Source organism: Pezoporus occidentalis, unplaced genomic scaffold (genome assembly GCF_034315485.1).
Source record: "Pezoporus occidentalis ecotype Australia unplaced genomic scaffold, CSIRO_AGI_Poc_V1 ctg4, whole genome shotgun sequence".
NCBI classification, from domain to species: Eukaryota; Metazoa; Chordata; class Aves; order Psittaciformes; family Psittacidae; genus Pezoporus; species Pezoporus occidentalis.
The window spans coordinates 4,681,835-4,702,784 of NW_026915724.1; the positions used below are offsets into that span (position 1 = coordinate 4,681,835).

Here is a 20,950-nt window from a genome sequence, read left to right on the forward strand (position 1 = left end):
GGCTGACTTCAGCTCAGACCTGGTAAGACAACTCCAAGCTCACTGCCTGTATTTGTATACCATTGCCACATATAAATCCATGTACAGGGAAGCAGAAGAGAGAAAAGCCTGACTACTTCCCATAGGAGCAACAGATGGGAAAAGGAGGCACAGATACGCAGCTGGTAATCTTTTCTTGTGGGGATCACAGAGGAATCATTTCTCTTTTTGTTAAAGCAAAAGGTACAGACTCTACACATAAAAAACTGGAGACAACTAGGGACACAGGACACATCATGGACTACACATTTGAGCAAGTCAGTGCCCCACTTGCCCACTATGTAAAAGGGGGAAAATCCCCTTGTAGCAACAAACACAGCAAAACCATACTTATTTGATGGAGAGTCCCTATTCCATTGGGACCACTGCCACAAAATTTGGCTATTGTAACTATTCCTACCGCAGACAGGAACAGTTTATATCAAAAAACAAGGAGTTGTTCACAGCTTTCAGTACTTCAAAGTAAACCACTTATTTTATAGATTCATTTATCTTGATGGTATGGGTTTTGCAGTGCTTTTTACAATCATGAACAAATGCACATTTCAGATGTTTCGACAAACTAAATTTGGAGGTTTCTCTCATTACACTATGATCCCAAGCAATAATTAAAAAAAAAAAAAAGTCAACAGATAAGTGGATTTTGAGTTTGAAATTCAAAGAAACCAAAGTTTAAAAACCCCACCCTGTCATTTTCTTTCAATAGGCTCCTACAGTTATCAAATGTTGACTCAAACTCTTCAAAAGGGAATTAACTCAAACCAAAACACTGCAAACAAAAGTTATTCTGTGCTATTCTGGCATGTTTTCATAGTTTGCGTTTTGCTTACCGTATTGTACAGTTTATCAAACTCTGCATACCGTCTGAGGACAAACCACTCATTTCTGCCAACTGACACCAACACTTTGTAAACCTGTAGTAAGAAAGATAAAGTTATAGGCAACAACAAAGGTGAACAAAACCCACCAGGTTTAGTCCTGTGGTGGAAATAAGGGAAGGTCGTTAAATGTATGTGTAAGCATACTTGTTGAGCCATATATTTCTCATAGCTAAGTCACAAATGATCAACACAAATGATTAGAAAAACTGGAAGAGTCTGGGATTTTACAGATTTATTTTTGTAACACCAGGCAAGCAAAAACTTAACACCAAAGCTGATGTAATGGAGTTTCATAAATTAGCTCATACCCAACAAGAACACCTAGCCATCAGATAGCAGTCTATAAAGATTTGCTAGGAAATTTGTTAACAATCTGATAATACATAACAAAACCTAATATTAAAGGAAGTAAAGCATTTAAACACTGAAGACTGCCTTCACCAAAACAAAGAGAAAGCACATATGGAAGGCAGTTATAAAGGTAACTGTTCCTTGCAACATCTTGAAAACATATTAATAATCAGGATCCTGGAAGATGACACAATTGTTGAAGGAGGGGAAAACACTACCATGGCTGAAATATAGCACAGGTCAGATCACACCACACACAGCATTGGGATCAAAAGAGGAGCTGCTGGAATCTGCTAAACAGCTTGGCCAATCAAATCTTATCACAACAGAGGTCTCCAGTTTGTCAGCTGACTTCAGGTTGTCAGTCCCTAGCTTCATAGATCTGGTTGATAGCTGAGTGTCCAGCAGGCTGCTACTGTGTCTTATGCAAGTTGACCTCCCTTCTCCACCTTCCTGTACTTATAGAAGGAACCTGGCTATTCCTCCTGGGAAGAGGATGGACAGAGCAAGAAAGTAAGTGCAGAAGGCTTTTAACTCCTGATGCAGATAACATGACCAATATCCTGGTCTCCCTTCTGTTCTGCAGCAGCAGCTTACCTCTCTCCTTTTAACTCCCACAGTGGAAGTGGCAACCACCACTGTCAGTTCCTTAGCCTGAAATTTGCATTCATGCTGTGTTAACTGCTCAAATAAGCTGCTCTCAGTCTCCCCTGGAGAACAGAGGGGGCTAAACAGAAGCATCCGGTAGGACAGTGATAAGACTTTTCTTCAAAAACTAGCTTCCCCTTCCACTGCTCAACAAGCAGTAGCATAAAACATAGCTACACACCTTCTAAAGCCTCCCTAGACTGGAAAGAGTAAAAGCTTCCACTGCAAAGACTTAAGTACTGTCCTTCTTAACTTAGATGCCTCGTTCAGCTATCTAGACAGCAATCAAGTCCTGCAAATAATGTTCAAACACCAACATATTCACTCCCCATGACTTCACGGCAGACCAATGCCAACAAGCTTAAGAAGCAGTTCATGGACTTCTTAAATTAGCAGGGCAAAATGCACAGACTTCAAAGTGCACAGGCAAGCACAACTTGGGATACAAGATGATGATCCACCTCCGTGGCAAACTCAAAACAGTTCTGTTCTCACAGCAGCTAGCTGCAGAACAGCTACAACAGCTGTAGAACTACAACACTGTCAACGGTTTTTTACATGACAGAGCATAAAAGAAACATGAGGTCATTCAGTTCACAGCATCACCAAAGCTCTTGCATACCCAACGAAGAAGAATCTGCAAGTTCAACAGTTAGGGAAGCACTAAATGGTAAGAACACATATGATAACAAAGAAACTGTTAAAACCCAAAAATGTAACATCTCTGGGCTGTATTACTACTCTCAGCTCCACCTATGTAATGACTGAGAGAGATGTGCAATGCTGGTTTCCAGAAAGGCAGGCTGGAAGGGTCTAGCCTTACTTAGGTAATAATGTTTTTACATCTGATTACTTCTAAATCAAAACTAGTCTGAGAAAACTCCTAAAACATCCATCAGATGCATCCACACCTTATAACGTGGATAAATAACCCAAAGCTTTGAGAACAGGGAAAGGAAGAAAACCAAACCGAATTTCTGAAAACACCACCAAAACAATCATCTCCATTAAACTACCTTCCCAGATATAGACAGGAGAGGGTCCAGCTATTTCTGGATCTGACTGATCTCTTCACAAAAGAAGTCACTGAAATAAAAAGGATTCAACTCTGTTTAGGTAGCTCATGTTTCTGGATTAAACATTCAGCTTGTATAGAACAAAGATAAGAAAAAAGGCAGGCTGTTTTCCAGTATCAAGAAGGCAAGCATGAGAAAGTAAGGGAACTATTAAAGTGTCAACAACAACCAAAAAGATCAAAACACAAAAACACACCACCAAAAAAAAAACCCCAATTCTACAATTTCCATAAGGCTAGGGATTAGTGTTATACATTACAGGTCTGAGACAGTTTCCAGATTTAATCAGACAACAGCACCCTTGAAAGAGATTTGTTAATAAGCCTGCATATGATGGGAATGAAGGGAAATGAGAACAGGTCAGAAGAGAAAATTAAGCCTCAGACATCAAACAGCACAGTGATAAAAGCAAAATCCAAAACAATGCTATTTGGCAAGACAGACAAAGAACGACCTACTATGCAGCAAGAGCAGCACAACAATTAATATGCCCAGATATGGTCCAAATCAAGCAAGGATTTTGGTCTTTTTATGAGGAAAGTGAATGTGGAATCTTCAGAAAAAAGGCAGGACAGTGAACTAGAGTGGATACACACAGGGACTAGCAACTACAAATCAAGTGGAAGCAAAAAGGAGCCAGAACACCCAAAACCTTCAAACACTGAAATGATTTGTCAAGAAAAAAAATATTGGTAGTAAATACATCAAAAGTGTGCATTATTTAAGAAAAATAAATAAAATATTCAATAAAAGGTTATGAAAAGGCTCAGGAGCAATGAAGAGTTCACTTCCAAAGACAAAACTGAGAAGCTTGACTTATTTATCTCCCACGTCCCTCCCTCACCAAAAGCAGTACTGATGGGCTCCAGCTACAACAGAAGAGACACAGTAAAATCATTGACAGGCACATGCTGGAATTCAGAGTTCCTACCATGAAGTTTAGTATGACCCTCACTTCTATTATCAAATCCTAGAATATATGTGATAATACTCAAAAGCATGGTTGTGAAAAGCAGCTCTAGTCAAGTTAATTACACCCTGATGTAAAAAGCAGAAGGTAGCAAGACAAAGCATACCTCACCACACAGTGCAAGGCTGGGTTCAATTCTGTTTTCCAACCCTCAACTCCTCATTCATCGTGTTTCCTACTCTTGCTTGTAGCAAGAAAGTACACCCAAAGAATGTGCCTTTAAGCTTCTAAGGTTGTCACACAGATCTCTAGGTAAAATGACCTGGAAATCACAACACTAGTATGTACCAAAAATGTACCACACTGGCACATTTTAACAGCAGAACTGCCAACACTGAGGCAGGCAATACAGCAAACCTGTTTTGCTCAAGTTTAGACTTCTATGGCATTTTTCCTGCTTGTTTGAGTTTCACCTGCATGCAAAAAAGAGCTCCAAAGCTCTTTTGCTTGTTCCCTTTACCAGCACACTCCTTCCCCAAATTACATCTTGTAAAATCAAACAGCATTATTCTTCTCTGAGGAACGGAGGCGAAAAGGAAGGGCAGATATACATCTCAAACTAAATCTTTGGTGTGTTGCATTCTTCAGACAGCAGCTCAGTGTAAGGGTGTTTGCATTCCACATCTGAAGAGTGACTAATTCACTCAAAAAAGAAGAAGAAAAAAAAAAAAGCTTAGAGGAAGTTGCACAAGAGCAATGAAACAGTTTGAACTTTTTAAAGGAAGTACTGATGCTGTATTTATATCCCAACATAAATATAAGCAAAACAAAAATCCATGCCACAGTACATTATTTTTCAGCATGCAATGCAAAGAGTTTCCCCACAGAATGGGAAGACTTCACTTCCAGAAAGCAAGTCATTTTGGGACGCAAAAAAAAAAAAGAAAGAGGAAGGGGAATGACAAGGAGTGGAAATGAGAACAGGACAGGAAAAAGCTTACAATCAGAAAACAGGAAAGAAGGCAGAAAAAAGGCTTTCAAAAAAAATTTTTTTTTTTTTTTTTTTTTTTACACACACAGAAGTATAGTAGGGTATCTGTTAAAAAAAATGGCCATTAAAACAACAACAAACAGAAACCAAACCCCAACCACAAACAGAAACCAACCCAAAGCACATGAAAAATCACATAGGATACCAAATTTCATCTGATTTGGTACCAAAATGTTATCCCTGCAGCTGGACGCTTATGTATGAGAAAATGCTGCCCCTTGGGGGTAAAGCCACCAGAAATTCATAAAGCCATATTCCTTTTGCAGAAGGCAACACTGTAAAACATTCACAACTTCTCACACTGGACTATGGCCAGTACTCACACAAGCAAGTGAACAGATATCCACAAACTGCATTCACCTACAGTGCTTCCACACTTCCATACTTACAGTAAATCTTTTTTTCTTCTCCCTGTGTTCATCAGAGCTCGGAATACTAACACTTGGGCAGCTTTCTTTGTGATCCATTGTATATGTTCTTCTGATGAATGTTACAGGACCCTGCTTCAGGTGTTGTAATCAGAAGGTATCTTCAACGGTATTGATCCAAGATACACAGTTTTTCTTGAGAAAATGTGAATTCCATCATGTAATCTTAAAGTGAAAATAAAAGGAAAGTTAAATACAGGAATACTTAACTCAGTGCTAAAAACCTGCATGACAAGAACTTTTCCTGGCAGGAAATGCACTTTAATATGCACATATACAGTCATAATCATCATTAGTTTGCAAACAGTTTCATGCTTGTGGTCCTTCGTTGTTTCACTGAAATAATTCACATTCTCTGCAGATAAAAGTGAACCCTTCCCCCCCCCCCCAAAAAAAAAAACACCAACATATCACTGAGTTGTGCAGACATATTAGAAACCGATTTGGGCCTACTACAGACAATACTCTGAAGGAACAAAGTTTGAACACAAAACCAATTAAAGATGACAACTGGTATCAGACCTCTGAGAAGAGTCATGAGCATGTACATTCACAACATTTTACTTCAAAAACAAAGGTTTTCAACTGCAGAAGCCTGTACCAGGGGGCATTTCAGATTTGTCAGAACATGGCAGGTGTATTTAATTATCACATCAGAGATGAAAGACAACATGAGAAAATATCACTTTTTCACATGAATTTTAGAGAGGGACAAAGCAGCATCATGTGTCTGCCTGGGTATTTACCTGCTCTGCCCTCTCTTCCCCCATACTTGCCATACTCCGGGTTTGGCAGAACAGTAAGGTCATCCATTCCCTTCAGTGGAAGTTAAAGTTCACTTCCTTGCAAAACTTGAAAAAGGCACAAGTGAGAAGATAAAGCCATCTAAAAGGCAGAGAGCTTAGTATTGACGAGATGCCCCTTCACTCACTGAGCTACACACCTGCCTTGAGCACTACCAAATTTTTACTGGACCCCAGGGCAAACAACAGGAACTTCAGCACTGCCTAAGAGCAGCCAAAGCTAATACTACATAGCTGCAACCCTCTGTTCAGACATGCATGGCCATCCAGTGACTGCAGCCCAGCTTCTGGAACACTTCTGCGTCTGACTAAGTTACAAACATGAGAAAAGTTTTTAGAAAGAGAAGACCTCAGTTCTCCTCAAAACACCCAGAGGAAAGGAGTGCCCAGATCAACATTTAACTCCCTATTTTCTTAAAACAGGGAAGTATAAAACTGAACTGTATATTTCATATCATAAATTTCCAAAAAGCACAGACTAATCCAGTGTAATTCTGCTGTTAGAGAGACACCCATATTTATGTTGGCATGAAGGCCAAAGCCCCTGGAATACAGTGAAAAGATTTGTTCTTGATACCCAACTGGTCTTGATCAGTCAACTGACTATTTTTCCTGTCAGATCGTGTCTCTGGCTCAAACTTCATGTTGCTATTCCTCCTTTAGCCATTAAAAATTAAGTAATTTTCAAAAATCTGGTGACTTTAAATAAAACAGAGTGTTTGAAATCACTGTAATCACAGCTAAATACTAGATCATCCATACTGCACCATGTTCAGAGAATTATTTTGTTACATCTGAATTTACTTCAATTTGGTTGTTCCCTACTTCACTGATTAGGCAACTATAAGGTTGAACAGGGTTAAACTCTCCACTCCCATGCCTTTACTTGACTATAACACAGCTCAAAGTCAGTTAAGTTCCAAACCTTAAGTTCCAAATTGGTTTCTCTTTTCCTTTGGCAAATGATGGTTAAAGCTTTATCACAACAAGGCACACTTCCCATTTTCCGCATTTTTATATTGGCATGGCATTAAGACCCACTGCCACACACTCAAATTAAGATCTAAAGGTTAACTGTGATCTTCTCCATCGTAAGAAGCCCACTAAGACAGTAAATAGGCACCACTTTTGTAAGCATTTCACTAAGCTTAGACTTTACTAAGCACTTATGTCAACCTTTAGCCATTTCGGGTCCTGCACCAGCAACTTAGCACAAGTCCCTGTGTTTTATCCGTCTTCCTGCTCATCACAGAAAAACAAGTAAAGCTTTAAAACAGATTAGGTGTTCCCTGAGTAGTATCACTTAACTGTCTTTCTCCTCTTGTAAAGTGACATTCATTACAAAGGTTCCTAATATGCTTGCACTCATTCTCACAATATAGGCTGTACCTCATTTTTCATTCTTAGGGTCCTAGTTTTAAAAACCAGTATGGGAATAGTATGGATTAAATGATGTAGTCCAAAGAATATCAGAAGACTAAGATTTAATTCAGATCTGAAGTTGAAAGATCTACAGAAAACAAAAGCAGGAAGTGTCACCCAGATTAATTCAGGAAGAGTTTATTCATCTTACAGGGGAGAAGAACAATAATAAATCAGCCAAGAAGCTGAAACTGCAACATTCACATTTCTTTCTTTAAGCTGCCTCAAAGATCACTGGCTGTGGTATTTTCTTTCCCTAAGGCATCTCCTTTGAGTCGTGCTTACATCACCAACACTATGCTAACCCAATAAACTTGGAAGAAATACATTTCCAGTTCGCCACTAAACTCCAGAGCATCAGACCTTTCTTTCAATTTCTATCTGCCACAAGCATATCAGCTCTTGAGAGCTTCTTGTATCTTCTGAACTGTAGGTCTGGCTGTAGAAATGGGGATAGATTTGCCTTAGTCTTTATTGTGCTGTAATTTAGGAGCAATGGTTTACTGTGTGAAGTAGTAACAGATAGCAAACAGTAGAGCTGTATTTTCAGCCACAGCATCAAAATGACAAACTGCAGTGTCTTGAGGGTTGCCAGACAGGAGTGAATTAAACTGACACTTGTCAGCTGAGAAATCTCTGCCTCTGGTTATAAGCTTTTCCTCTAACTAAAACCAAATAGCCCTTGGCTTCAACTTTGGTAACAGGCAGACAGAAGGAACTTTAGAAACAGGTAGCAAAATAAATCCCCTTAAATCATACTTGGGCACTAGTGAAAGAGCATGAAGACACGGTTGAAGACACCAGCGTTGCTCAGAAACAGCTATAACTTTTAAGTTGCTGCAGTATCTAGGCCTGGAACAGGGGAAAGCACAAACAATTGCTTAAGAGGAGAACAAAACTCACAAATCCTCCTGGAACAGTTTCAAGCCTGTCAGCAGCTACACTGTCCATTCTCTCCATGGCGGCTGTCAAAAAGCAAGCAGTATTTTCACTGTTTCCTGCAGGAAGCCACAGCAATGTCAAATTTCAGGCTGACCCTTGCCTCTGTTGAAGTAAGAGCACGACAATAACAGAACACTGACACTGTGAGACCTTATACGGATGTACTATACCCACAAACGAATAATTTTCTGAATGCCTGAAGGCAAAATATTTTGTGCAACTCTGCAATAGCTACATGCAACAGGCAGACACTGCATAGTTTAGGGATACATGGCAACCTCCTTTCAGTCCTTTCTACATAAACTAGGATAAAACCGCATTAGAAAAGGTTTCTTAAGTTTAATCAGATTGTTTTATTCTGTACTGAAATTTTCTTTTCTTTTTTAAAATGTAATGGCCTGAAGATTATACAATTATATAACAAAGACCCTTGCTCTGGGTGCTTACACATCAATCTCTGCCAAGAATGTTCAAAACTAGATCAGGAAGCTGTGCTCTCACCAGCTGCCTCTCCAGCTGTAGCCAAATTGCCTTAAATACCTCTGAGGCCAGTGCAAATCAGCTATCATACTCATTCTGACTCTGAGTAATCCAAGGGAAGCAGAGACAAGAACAGTCAAAAACTCAAAAGGACAGCCTCCCTGCAGACATGCCTGGAAGAATCACCAGAACCCATACGCACTCACTGCAACAGAACAGGCATTTCCCTATACACTAATCACCTGCATTGAAAGACTTACTCTAGGACTGAGTCACCAGTATAACCAGCTGCTAAAAATCCCACCTGAACATGATTCCAATTACAGAAGAAACCTGCCTATAAAGAAACAGAAAGCAAGATACAGGAGACCATCCTATTGTTCTCTCAGAACTGTATTTCCTCTTACTTTAGAGAAAGTATCATCTTTGGCATACTTTCCATAATTTCCTCAGTCTTCTCCACAAATATCCTGATAATGACTCAACATATCACTGGACATTACACAATCTTTGAGAAAGCCCAGAAAAGCAACTTTTTCTCAACCTCTGCATGGTGAAATAGCATATCCCACTCTCTTGTTACCAGACAAGCATCTGATACACAGAAAATAGCAGACAAGATATTCAGAATCCAACACAACAGAAACACTTAATTAGGAGAGCCAGGAAGTAATCTGTAAAGAGAGATGGATGGCCAGAAGCTGTTGAATAACTAGGTTCTGAAGAACAGAGGTTTCACACAGGCCACATGACAACACAAGAATACTAACCACTAACACAGACCTCTAGAAATAGTCCATCTTAAGAAAAAACAAAATGCTCTGGCCAATCTTTGGCGTATCTCCACACTCCCTTCAAACTACAGTTTGAGGAGAACTGAGAATTCAGCCACTGGCTCCCTGTTTACACACCCACCCACTACCTTGCATTTTTTAAAATCTCTAGTAGCACCACTCTGGAAAGCAAACCACTACTGTGCAGCAGCGTGGGCAAAGTCCTAGGCAACTGATTCTTCCTACTTGTAGAAAATGACAGCAGGTAAAGTGAAAACTCAATCAAGGGAAAGAAATGAGTACCTCTTTTTTTTTGCCTCTATCAAACTTACTTTGGAGAAGTCATGCAAACATTTCCTTCCCACAGTTCTACTGCACCCGAGAGCATCCCATCTGCCCCACCTCCCAAACTAAGCTCCAGTAAATTACCCTAACTGGCACATAACAAGATCTGTGGCTTGGATGGGCTCTATTTGCATTCATGTTTGTTACATGACAGAACACAGGTTCTTTGCTGTGGTAAGCAAACCCCCAAGTAATAAAATGGGTCTAAAGAACAAATACTGCCAATAGGAGGCAGCCGCCTTTCAATCCTGAATGCAGGCCCATCATAATTTCATCTTTAGCCTTTGTACGTACTTATCTGGAAAGGTTACTATGTGCCTCAGACAGTATGACTTACACAAACAGCAGAGCATACGGAGAAAAAAAAAAAAATCAAGTTTGCATTAAACTTGCTACCTGCACATTTCCTGGCATGCTTCCCCAGCCTTCCTACACACCAGGTCCAATCACATTCAAATTTAGATGCATAAGGATGCAGAAATGAAAAGCGCTGTGAACGACTTCTGAGAGGTCTTACAAACCCGTCACCGGCAGCATGGTCAGCTCTACATGAGAAGGCAGTCACACTTCAGTAAACACAAAGCAAATAATCCCAGCCTCGTTTTGTCCTTCCGTGAAAACTAAATGATAGAATGCCAAATTTCATTTACACATATACTGCCCATTTTTTTACATGACCTTCAACAAAAGTCACCAACTATCCTCCGTCTCACTACCTAAACAAAGGAGTGTTCTGATATATTTAAGACTGATGTTACTCTAATGCATCAAACATGGACGAAGTTACTGGATTTTGTGTACTATAACTGGCAAAAGGGTAAAATCTGTACAAGAGAGTATTTCTGGATTTTAAAATAATGAAGTATGTAAATCCAAGCTATAGTTCACAATCCAGAAAACACACTTCTGAAGTCTGTGCTTTACAGAATACACACTGCCTAGAACCACAAAGCTGCTGGATAATGAAAAGGCAACAACTTAAATGTTGAAATATAAAAGGCAAGTAAGAGAGCCCTTAGCAATATCCAAACTGCATGCCCAGCTCACTGGCACTCGATTCCTCACATTACATCAGTGCAACCACAGCCAGTATTTCATGTCCATTCTTCAAGGACAGTTTACAAACTCCTGCAGGTAAGAGCATACATTGACCTCTCACCTACTTCGGTGCTGCACAGAGTAAGAAGGTGTTTCAATTCTGTAAGGATTCAGAGCACAGTTGTTTATGCATGTAGAACGGAATTTGGTGCACAAGGTCAGATGTGGCGAGGCTGTAATTTACAAAGGTGGGAATCAAGGTTGTAAAGCAACTGTACCACAATTCATCATCATCACATAACCACTAGTGCCTACTTTTTCAGCTTTCAAGTTGTCAAGGGGATTAAAACAACCAGCGATTCTCACTGACATGTGCAAGCTGAGCACGCCGTATTTCTGACCTAAACTAGTATGCCAAAATACCTTTTAAGAAATAGGTCAGTTTCTAGCTTTATTAGAAATACCACAGACGGAGACTGCCTTGACAACATTAACAGTGAACTTTCCAAAATGCTTTCCAAGAGCTAACAACACTTTTTCCTGAAATCTGAAGAATCTTAATACCTTCAGAAAAAATCACTCCTCCATACACACCTTCCTTTTTTATCGTTAAACACTGATGCGCACATGAAGACTCAAACAAATTACAAACACAAAAAATCAGAACCGTATTTAGACACCCACACTGAACCACCACCAATATTTAAAGAACACAAACACACAGTAACAACAGCCTTTAAGAATACAGAATCATTCTGCACGCGTCTATAAACAGAATTTGGGATTATGTTTGAAAAGCGTTATATATAACAAACCCAACTTAGCCACAAGAGTACTGCCGCAAGTGATTTTCACAGGAACCTCCAGTGCCAAGTAACTGGAAAAACCATAACGGCATTCAAGTGACCTTACTGTCTTGAAACGAAATGCACTGCCAGCACAAAAACGTTATCTTAAGTTTAAAAGGGATTAAGAAATGAACGTTACATACTGCAAAATTACTGCACATCCAGAAGCAAGGCAGTTACACCTTTAAGAGCTGCTAGAGGACGAAAATTCACGCAAACATTAAGAAAGACGAGCTGTCAGAACTGCTTTATCCTTAACGTATTACAACCACTTTTTGATTAACCTCCACACAGTTAAATTCCTCAGTGGTACCTGAATCCCTGCAAGACAGCACTGCCTAAAAAGTTTTACTTTTGCAGGACAAGACCTAAGCAGTATTCTCTCTCAGGTTCGCTGCACTGTTCCAAAACACCGGCTACATACTGCCTGCGAACCACCCGCAGAGAGAGAAGTAAACACCGTGCAGGTAACACCCGTGGGATGCCCTTCGCCCTGCAACTACCAGAGCAGCGCGGCCACCACACTGCACCTACCTCCTCGCAAGCAAGGCCACCGGCTTCGCTGCCCCTGGCACGGCTCGGGAGCGGCCCCACGCTGCTCACCGCCACCCCAACAACCGCGCCTCAGCTTTGGAAGTTACCAGTCTCGCACATCCCCGGTCCGGCGGCAGCGCCGCGCTGCTGCTCCTGCAGCAGCTGTCCCCGCTGGCTCCCGCCCCGAGGCGCAGCCATCTGCCCTGCGCCCGGAACCCCACCGGCGAACGCACACGCGGCCTCACTGGCGGAAAAGCGAGAGGCGGCTCCACCGAGGAGAGGAGGCCGAGAGAGGGCCGGGAGCGGGGCCGCCACCGCGGCGAGCGCGCCCGGTGAGCCCCCGTGCCTCAGCAGCGGCTCCCCGCTCCCTCCCTCCGCCTGCCGCTCACGCACCCCGCACGTGCGACCGTCGCTCCGGAGGGCGGGCGAGAGGAGGCAGCGTTTAACCCCCAGTTAACTCCTCCGGTGGGGAGGGTGGGCAGCGGGCGCGGGACCCAGCCCCACAGTGGCCGGGAGAGGCGAATGAGCGCGGCCCGGCCCACTGACGGACGCGTCCGCGGGGCCAGCTACCGGCCGCTGCCGCCCCCGCGGCGCCAGGCTGCGGCCCGGCTCTCCGCCCACCGCCCCAGGGCGCACGGCGGGGCCGGGGCACCCTAGTGCCCAGGGCTGTTGGCCGAGGCCGGAAGGCGAGGTTATCCCCCCCCCCCCCCTTGTAATGAAAAGTTCTAAGTTTCCTTTAACATGAGTTTTCAATCCCGCCCCGCAGCCCCTGGGGGATGCTCCCGCTTCTGCTGGGCGGCTCCCCGCAGAAACGCTGGAAAAATCAGCAGCGGGGCAGCAGCCAAGCTGCCACTCTGGTAAAAATAGTCTGAGAAACACCCAAAACAAAACCCTGCCCACAAACGGGCCTTCAGTTTTAACTCTTCGGTGCTTTGCAGGGGTGCCGACAACCCACCGGCAAGGCTGTCACTAAACCAACCAGCTGCTGTAATGAATGCTCTCCCCTTCTTCTGTATGTGCATAAGGAATTAGCATTAGCAGAAAAATTAGAGGGGTTTGTGTAATGCCTACCACTCTTTAGGGCAGTGTTTCTACATGCTCTGAAATGGGAGGCTAAGTTTCAATACACCAGTTAAAATGCAACCAGCCCTCTTAAAACAAAGTGTAACTTGGTAAGTTTTTTCTGAGCAGACTGAGGCCATAACACAGTTATAAAAATACAAGTTCCAGAAGAAAAAGGTCTTTCAACAGCAGTATCACTCCCACTTTATTTCACCAACTAGATACAGAAGTGCAGGACAGCCAGAAGGGAGCAGGCAGTTTAACAGAGCAGGCCACAGCGCCCAGTGAGTTAAAACCTTGTGTTTATTGAGGGTCTGCTATGGTCTTTAAACAGTATCTAATACAAAGGGTAATGCTCAGGATGAGGTGAAAGTCTATGCCATTTTATCTTCCTCCGTATATATACCTGAAATGATTCTCAGTTTTTCCACTGCTGTGTAAAGACGCTGTACCATTCCACTGTCTCAACTGATGTTAACACCCAAGTGCCCCCAAGATCCCACAGGTTTTCATCAGGAAATACTGATTATGGAGAAGCCCCATGTTCTACAAGCATGTCTTCACAAGACTTGCATTAGGGCCTGACGAGACATGATGATGCTTATTTCAACAATCACAGGTATTGGCAAGTATCTGGCAAGCAGTAATTCAGAAGATCCTGTTTCTGAACACTCCTGCTGCACAAGTATTCCTGACTCGTGTCAGGCACTGACAATCATCGAAGCACTCCCCCAGAACAAACCAGAGAAGCAGCCTATTTAAAATACGTGTTTGCATTAGCATGTTGTAACTGAAAACACACAGGCTACAAGTCAACTGCATCATAAGCTTTCATTTCAGTACAGCCTGCACAGGAAGACATGAAGAACTCTCCTAACCTGCCCTTTCATGATTTTGGAGTTTTGCGTTTTGGGGTAGACACTGCTAGATCCAGACGCTGCACTGTAGCAACAGCCTTCTCTTGCTTGTTCAGATTGGGCAAGGTATTTGCCTTACATTCACAGGTTTTGAGGAAACTTTGTTAGCACTTCTTGTGAAGCCCGGAGCAGAATACTTTTGAACTTCAGTCAGAATTTACTGGCAAATAATTTAATCAGGTAATCTGTATTCAAGAGCTGTTTACTTTACAATTGTTTTGCAGGGTTCATGTTCTGTCTGGCTGATAGTTTTCAGTTAATCATTCACTTGTCAGTAGATCAGCTCAATGGAGCCACTGGGCTCATTTACAGTTAGTAGAAGGGCCTCAACCTAGGAAACCCGAGGTGATGACCTTGGCCTAAGAATGATTTAACTCTTGTCTACCTGGCCACACAATCTAAATCCTGAACTTCCTAACAAAGAGTGGCTGTCCTTTCTCACAGTTAAAAACTCAAAGACTGGGCTGTCAGATGGTTAATTTTATGCAGTCCCTCTCTCTGTTCTGGAGCTGTGCGCAATCTTAAGTAATCAGAAGGCAGCAGCATGGTACCTATCCTTAAATTGTTACTTGCCTGACTGAATTCCGCAGCATGTTAATTTGCCTAGTGCATCATACTGTGCAAAACACTGTTAAGGTCCTAAAAAAAATAAATCCTAATTTACAGATTTGCTTGATGAGCTTTTAAAGGATAATGTTCCAATGTGGAGGTGGATACCTGGTGGTTTAACTACATAGCACACACAGAAACACAGGGAACTCAACTTGCCTTTTAACAGAAGTTAAAGGTCAGCATTCACTCTGACATTTTTGTACCCAGGAACTCCCTTGCATATCCCATTTATGTTTCCAGGGCAAGTAATACCCACAAAGACTCTCTCTTCCACTGCTTTGCAGTACTTCGCTTCTAAAGAATGTTACAAATCCAGGTACTGCGCTGTCATCCCAAATATTTAAAGTGTTTGCTGAAGAATACCAGTGACTGGGTGGTAGGGGTGGAAAAGAAGAAAGAGAAATGAAGGACCCATCTCAACCCACTGCAAATGCAAGACATCACAGAAATGCATGGTACCTTTAACATGTTTCTCCAAGTCTAGTATAAGCAGGTAGCAACAATCCAAACAATTAGATTCTGGTTTTACTGGAAATGTCCTTAAATTACTATGAAAACTTTGTCCCTGATCAAAGATCACGAGTCTAATTTTACAATATCAAGAGACCTATACAGGCAAAAACACAGCATAAAGTACGTTGCAAGACAAGGACAAGCAGGAATGCAAACCACTTTGTTTAAACATAGCCAGGGGCCCTGCTGGTGAACACAGTTCCGAATGTATATTCTGTGATACTTCAGAATATATTCAAGTATTCACACAACAAGCACAACCCAAACCACTTGACAAGAGTAGTCCAATATTTTTAGTTACTGCTAAAACACTGTAGGTCAATTGAGCAACACCTCAAAATCATTACCTCACTACCAGCTTCAAACACCACACCACCACAGCTTTCCATTTCAGTTCCTGCATATTCAAAGACTATCTCAGCCTACCAAGCTTATTCTGTCCTACTCCTCACAATCAGGGACAACACAACCTCCTCACCCCATAGGAGACCATCAATAGAGTCATCATGTTTGGACACTAGGATGAGACGGTGTTTAGAATCAACAACTAACTCTTATGTGACAGTATCTCACATACCAGAAACTGCAGTTAAACCACATGCATGTCAGTTTAAAGTCCTCCAAAAGACATTAACGTGACACTGCAATAGATAGGAAGTGATCTTTTAAAGTAATTACTGTTAGAATTTAGCCTATAAACCCCTAAACTTAAGACTTCAATTGGGAAACAACTGATGGCCATTGTAGTTAACTTTGCATGTGCCAATTGTTTTAATCAAAGAACCCAGCTCCAGGCAGGTTGTATCCACCTACACAGCACTGAGCAGTCTGAAAACATCACCCTCTGGAAAGCCTCAGGCTGCAATGGATGGAGCCTCACAAAGATGCAGCCACAACTCAGGGCAAATACTGCCTAATATCCAGGATTCTAGCAGTCACAAAGACCCCATAAAACATATGAAGACAGATACTCACCCACCCTTTTTCTATCTATTACTTTCACACCGCTTCCCAGCCTCATTTCTGGAGGCTAATTAATCTATGTTCATAACCCACTGCCTGCTTATGAACAGGACTTTGAAGAGGCTTGGGAATGGGCCAGCTGGGACCAGGCATTCAGTGCAGCAAAGCATGACGCCCAAGAGTCATGTACTGGAGAAAACAGTCTTCTGGTAAACTCCGTAGATGCATGAGGTTACCTTAAAGCATGGGCTACCGAGGACAAAATCAAATAAGAGAAAACACTCCTCAGTGGGAAAGTGATCTAGCTGGAAGCCTGAGGGTTAAAACTGTGGAAGAAATGCTAGCTGGACAAGATTTACACCTCACAGTGCACGTGCAAGCGTCACCAGGTAACCGTTCTTTACCAAAACTGGTTTTGTAACACTTCATGCACATATGCATATTAATAGCTTTCATTTAACTCATTTTCATAGTTGTGTGCCTGTGCTAATTAGAGAAGTCTGAATAATGGTTCAGTATTATATGAGCTGCACAGGGGAAATGTTTTTTTTTCTGTACTTCTTTTTGTATGCTACATCAACTACAAAATGTCTCCAGATTACAGTCTTTCAATTTGAAGGAATGAAATGAATACTTAAAAGACCAATTCATTGCAAACATATACTTAAACCTCCTCTCATAAAAAAACCAACCAACCCACCCAAAACTGCTACAAGCCACCTAAACAAGTATGACTGAAAGATTCGGTATAATCTCTTGACAAATCATAAGAACTTAGCAAGTAAAATGAGGCTTCCCAACCCTGAACAACATTCACAGTGAACGGACAGTTTTCCAGCACTCCAGACACAAAGAAGACAACCCATGTATTACAAGAAGAATGTCTTGGAGCGCAGAGGCTGGTGAAGATCAAAACCAGGATCTACAACAACACTACATGGACTCATATTTAGCATAGCAAACACCACAGGCCAAAATAATGAAAAGCTATAGGAAAACTGTAATAAATGGCATAATTTCACAAACATCACAGAGTATGAATAACATGAACCAGAAGAATGACAGCAGCACCACATCAAAGAAATTCTTCACAGAAGCTAAGAAGAAAACTGGTTTAAATCAATTGAAGCATATACTAAAGATGAACAATAGCACACAAGGAAGCACTGTGCCAAAAGCAGCAGTGTCACAAGGAATTAAGGAAAAAGAGAGAAAGCTAAATGATGAAAAAGGTGAGTTTATCCCTACCTAGAGTAACATGTATGACAAGTTATGTTGCTGTGTATCTTGGAACAAAGATTCCCTGCCAGTGTTCTTCAGAGCAGTTACGGTTTTTGTTAAAAAATACATTAAGCTTTCAGTTTATTCAGCTGTGCATTTACACGCCGGGATGATGAAGCCAACAGCTAGCTGAGCATTTCTCTGGGCAAGAGAAACTGTAGTAAGTAGCAAATAAAATACTCTCAATTACATGGGAAGTCCCACTGAGTTTGATGGCACCTTTGTCTTAAGTATGTTGACATTTACATTGGTCAGTGCTTACAGCACATATACCTGGTCCTTCCCAGAAACAGTATCTGCAGTCTGAACCTTCAGCAGACCTATGTGGAACTTCTTAACACCTACAGTCTGGCCTGAACAGTGACTCTTACTTGTCTGCTGAGTATCCAGAGCTCCAAAACAAATGCAAACAGTTAGCTTCTGTCCTGGTACCACCACCAGGCAGAAGAGAAATATCTGGAGAACATTAGATTTATGGCAGGTTTTACAGATCCCATCTTGGTCCAAGCACAGCCCTCATTCCTTACACAGTATCAAAGACTTTGCCCAGGAATGCCCCCCTTTCCCCTCACAAAGGCCACTTTCACATCCCTGATTTTCATAAAATCGTAGCATGGTTTGGGTTGGAAGGGACCTTAAAGATCATTCAGTTCCAGCCCCTTGTCATGGACAGGGACTCCTTCCACTAGACCAGGTTCCTTAAAACCCTGTCCATCCTGGCCTTGAACACTGCCACAACTTCATTTTACTCTTCTTCAAAGGTTTTTTTTTTCCTGAGATGCAGGGATTGCTATATCTGAGCTCCTGTCTTCGAAGGCAGGGATTTCTCGCTGTACTTCATATACTTCATGTTTGGTTATATCATATACAGTGTTCTGCAATGAGAAGGAACCTGTTTCAAGCAATACCTACGGACAAACGGTGGACCTGGCCATCACCTCATTACGTGCAAGTACTTGATGCTCATGAAGATCTGGAGGTAGCAAATGGAGCATAATGGGCTGAGTGGTGGTGTGAAGGAAACCCCAATGATTCATTCCAGTAGCAAAGCTGTATGTATTACCTTAGACATAGCACAGACATTCCTCATCAGCTTGATACCAATGTATTCCATACCATAACCAGTTTCACATTTTAACCAAATACACAAATATTAGAGAACACATATCACGCAAAGCAATTTACTACCACAAGCATTATATGGGCTTTTAAAAGTTGGAAAACAAATTGAAAACATGAAGACATGTAAGGCCATGAGTTACCCTTTTTTCCTTTAAGAGCTCTCTTTGTTTACATTTTTTGATTAGCTGAGGCCTCTGTATATTTTTATAAATGTATTTAGGAAAATTAATTCTTTTTGCACAACACTATGTTGTAACTAACTACTACCTCCTGGGTAATTTGAAATAGGCAAGCAATTTTTGGAAGAAACTGCATAAATGCACAGTAGAATTTCAAGATAAAAAAGCAGTATCAGACAGTGATTATCACATCTGCATTTTCAATACATGCATCTCTATTTCTCTCACTTCATCCTCCTCTTTATTTCCCTCATGCATACATCAAAATGTATTATTATTGCTGTATCAATCATTTTGGAGTAGGTTTTTTTCTCAGAGCAAATTGAACAATGTCTTTTGTTACAAAGCAATGTAATATTAGTTTCTGAAAATTACTTTTGCAAGGCATTTGAAGTTAATGGTGAAGTACACATGAACTGTCCAACAAAGCTCACTTCTGGCCCAATCCCTGATGTTTGCACCCTCTTCACTTATCCAAGCAGTAGCTGGCAGGGTTCCACCTGGAGATGTCATCCAGCTACAGCCATGTTGGTGGGATAAGCACCATTAACTGAGGGCACATGGACATACACCAGTACTCATTGCCCAGATCTCTTTATTTTGCCTTACACCTACCCTAACTCACTGCAAGCATGCAGTCTGGAGCAGCAACCCAAGCAAAATCTCCATAAACTAGTTCTCTACAAACTAGTTCAACTACCAGGAGCAGAATAATAGCATGAATGCTAAGCTCCCAATAGCTTAGTTTACCATAGTTTTAAGTTATCTTAGAGATGAACAGTGTACATACTGCCTCAAGCCACCTCCACCTGCTTCCATGGAAGCATGGAAGATTTACATGGGTTCCAAGAACATAAGGAAAAATAAGTTCATTGGACTTGACTTAACCACCAAGTTCTTTAAGGGTGAATACATATATAATAAAAGGACAAAGATAGCTGTCTGTCTTATAGATTTATAGCAACATATGTGCTTGACACATCAAATACACAGTTTATTGGTATATGCTAACACATTCTGGGACTAGTTTCAGCAGGCATGCATACAACACAGTTATAAATTACTGCACTGTTAAACATAGTGAAGCTGAAGTTATCCAGTACAGCTCATAAAGTGTAAGTACTGTAAGTACTGACAGTACTGTAAGACCTGCATTTTCTCTTCACAAAGACTCTTTGGAATTCAGTTTATAAATACAGTTCTATAAAACAGGTCAAGTATCTGAGTTTGCAGGAGACCTGAGCAGTTTGTGCAGGAAGCTATACCAAAGCTAAGCTAAGTATAAAAGAAAAAAGTTCTCCAAGTAGTAATTCTGTATGGATGTTTCTTAATTCAGCCTCCTGAATCCCAGCTACAGCACGTTCTACTAGAATTGCAAATACAGGCTTGGGTGAACAAACATGCTTTGGTAAACAAGTGCTCTGGCACACAGTGTTAGGTAGGTGGGGTTTACCCAGAACACTGAGAGTTCTTCCTCAAATTGTATAGATGAGCAAGAACACAAGCATCATATTTGCATTTTCAAGCTATATACTGGTATTCTATTTAAACGAAACTAAACAATGGTGTTAGTTTGGGGTGAGTGTGTGTCCCCTCACAAAAGGATCACAGCCTTCTTCCAAAACATCAGCATTTTAAAGGCTGCCTAAAATCTACAGAATAAACTAGTGTTTGGTCATCTTAATATTTGTTACAAATTGTTTATGTCAAAAGACGCATGCATCCCACCAGA

General features: G+C 41.4%; 1 protein-coding gene across 3 annotated transcripts in view; it reads right to left on the bottom strand.

The window, feature by feature from the left end:
• The window catches only part of SGK3 (serum/glucocorticoid regulated kinase family member 3), a 59,908-nt gene that overhangs the window by 23,719 nt on the left and 15,239 nt on the right, over window positions 1-20,950 (bottom strand). Inside the window, exons 1-3 of one of the 3 annotated variants that reach the window (XM_062633256.1) lie at window positions 12,963-13,117; window positions 5,346-5,549; window positions 870-953 (exon numbers count right to left, since the gene is read on the bottom strand). In XM_062633256.1, coding sequence (XP_062489240.1) covers window positions 870-953; window positions 5,346-5,423 — 162 coding nt within the window. In that variant the 5' untranslated portion in view covers window positions 5,424-5,549; window positions 12,963-13,117. Of the gene's footprint in view, window positions 1-869; window positions 954-5,345; window positions 5,550-12,569; window positions 12,666-12,962; window positions 13,118-20,950 lie in introns of those variants that run through there. The other 2 variants (XM_062633257.1, XM_062633255.1) reach the window with 2 other exon arrangements.